The sequence below is a fragment of the Portunus trituberculatus genome, chromosome 44 (genome assembly GCF_017591435.1).
Source record: "Portunus trituberculatus isolate SZX2019 chromosome 44, ASM1759143v1, whole genome shotgun sequence".
In the NCBI taxonomy this organism is placed as follows: Eukaryota; Metazoa; Arthropoda; class Malacostraca; order Decapoda; family Portunidae; genus Portunus; species Portunus trituberculatus.
In genome coordinates, this window is record NC_059298.1 from 16561716 (window position 1) to 16564058 (window position 2343).

Below are 2343 nucleotides of genomic sequence, written 5' to 3' on the forward strand. Positions count from 1 at the left end.
ATATCCATTTACGTAATCGATCAAATATTCGCATGTGTATTGTGTACTAACTTTGAAAAGTAAATGAAGTGTTGCCCGTAATGAAACTACATATTTCCCCACATGGCAGGCTGTCGTCTGGATCTGTGTGAATTAAGTACCTAGAAATAATAATTTACTAGAGATCACAACAGATACCGAGTGTGGATTTCAGCAAACAAATAAGTTTGTTGAAGGCATATTATGTGCAAAAATCCGTTTTATGAACGAAAACACGTATTTACACCGACGCCAACATTGCTTCATCCAGCGATCGTTGAGGTAAATCACAAAACAGTTGTCACAAAACAGTATGTCACGTGCTATCTGTATGGATGTATGCTATTTCAAATGATTCTGCTAATTATGTACGCCTGCAAGTTTTTTTTATAATAAAATGTCATGTTTTTGTTATATAGTTGTATACATAAACAGTTGCTGTAGCGAGAAAATAAAACTGGAAATTGTCCACTAGGAAACACACCCCAGTATCACGTGACGGGGATCAGCTGGGATTTGGCGGGACCACCGAGAGGAGAGACGCTGACGTCATAGGGCAACGCTTCGCGTTGATTGGCTCTAGTAAATATCCTGCCGCGTGATTGGCGGAGGCGGAGTTCCCAAAATCCTTTGCGTTTAGCGGCTTCCATTTTGAGTTGAGACGATGTGGTGGTGGCGAGAGGACGTGTGTTTAGTGTTGTGGTAGCTTGCACTCGTTTCTGGTAGAGGTGCTCTTCATTGTTATGTGTTCTTGTAAAGACATAACGGTGACGTAAAGAATGGATGTAGCAATGAAGTTAGACTTTGACACTTGTGACGACGAGGAAGGAAATGCCTCTTTCCGCACGTTAAGCTCTGGCTGTGATGATGATGGCGATATGTCTGGAGACGACCTTCCTGGCGTGGTACCTCCCTCTCCTTCTCCGGCCAGACTCTTCAGTCCGAGGAAACCTCTCAGACCTTCCGTGAGGCCTGAGGGAGATGGTTCTACCCAAGCTGTGGATTCCCCTCCTTACAAAAAAATTCGTGCCCTGCGGCTCTTCGATTCTCCAGCTACACCAAAGACATTAATACAGAAAAGCAGTGCAGAATCGTCTGGCCGGACAGCCTCTAGATCCAGGCTTTTCCTGGCTCGACAGAGGTCACAGACACCAGCAAATTTGGGTGCGCCGTCAACTCCGTCAGTTACACAACAGACCAAGGAGCAGCAACAGGGGAAGTGTCCCACCAAGGAAGCTGCAAATATAAACCCTTTCACCCCGACAGGGATGATGCTCTCCTCAAGAAAAAGAACACGGTCGAAGAGGGAATTGAATTCCCCTTCAAGGTAAGTTTTTTTTTTTTTCTTGTCACTTGTTATTGATTATATGTGCACACATCAGATTAACATTTAACACCCATTGTCTTCCCTTGCCGTCTGTGCAATTAAGTCGTTAATAGTAAATATTTGTGCTCATTATAAGACGTTCGTTATCCGCTACCGTGTTATTGAATTGATATCCAGTGCCAAGGCGATTTACACACGGACTTCAGGTAACGAATTTATCTCCTATTTCTTCTCACCGCCTTTAATAGTTGCCAAAAGCCACCTGATTCAGTGATTGTACAGTCGTGTTGTTATTTCCTGACGTCATATTTGATTCAGATGCAGTCGTAAGGTAGTTGAGCATATTTGGGTTACCAATAAACAAATTTAGAGTTGGTGCAGGATGTTACTGGGTGACCGTGCGGCGCAGCATGGCTAGTTGCTAGGCGCGGCAGATATAACCGGTACCAGTCCGCTGCGGAAGCTTTTAACACTAATACATTGGTGTTTCTTCATGGCGGTTTAAAAGTTGTATGCATCAATTATATTTGGTTAAAAACTGGCAGTAATGACAGATATAGTATTGAAACATGATTTTACTATTAGATGTGGGAAAGGGTTTCATCTTGTCTGACTGGCATGATTCTTTAAATTTACTCGTATTTATTTATTTATTCAGTTTGTGTGACTCATATTTTTTTTTTCCTCGCAGTGTGACTCAGTTGCCGGAAAACATGGATTTCAGCATTGAAGAATCGTGTTGCACTGATTCCTGTGACGAGTGTGAGGAGGATGCTGGGCGACCAACCAAAAGACTAGCCATTCACGAGGCCAATGTCTCCAGATATCATCATGAATTTTTAGAGCTGGAACTTATTGGGCAAGGAGAGTTTGGTGGTGTGTACAAATGTCACCATCGACTGGATGGTTGTGTATATGCAATCAAGAAGTCCCTCAAACCAGTTGCTGGTTCCATCAACGAGTAAGTATAGATCCGAAATCAATATGGCTGTCTTTAT

The 2343-nt window shown here is 42.9% G+C and overlaps 1 protein-coding gene across 1 annotated transcript in view; it reads left to right on the plus strand.

The window, feature by feature from the left end:
* The first annotated feature begins 526 nt into the window (after positions 1-526).
* The window catches only part of LOC123518538 (wee1-like protein kinase), a 4401-nt gene continuing 2584 nt past the window's right edge, over positions 527-2343 (plus strand). Inside the window, 2 exon segments of the mRNA XM_045279346.1 lie at positions 527-1345; positions 2037-2306. Of these exon segments, the coding sequence (XP_045135281.1) occupies positions 798-1345; positions 2037-2306 (818 nt within the window). The 5' untranslated portion in view covers positions 527-797.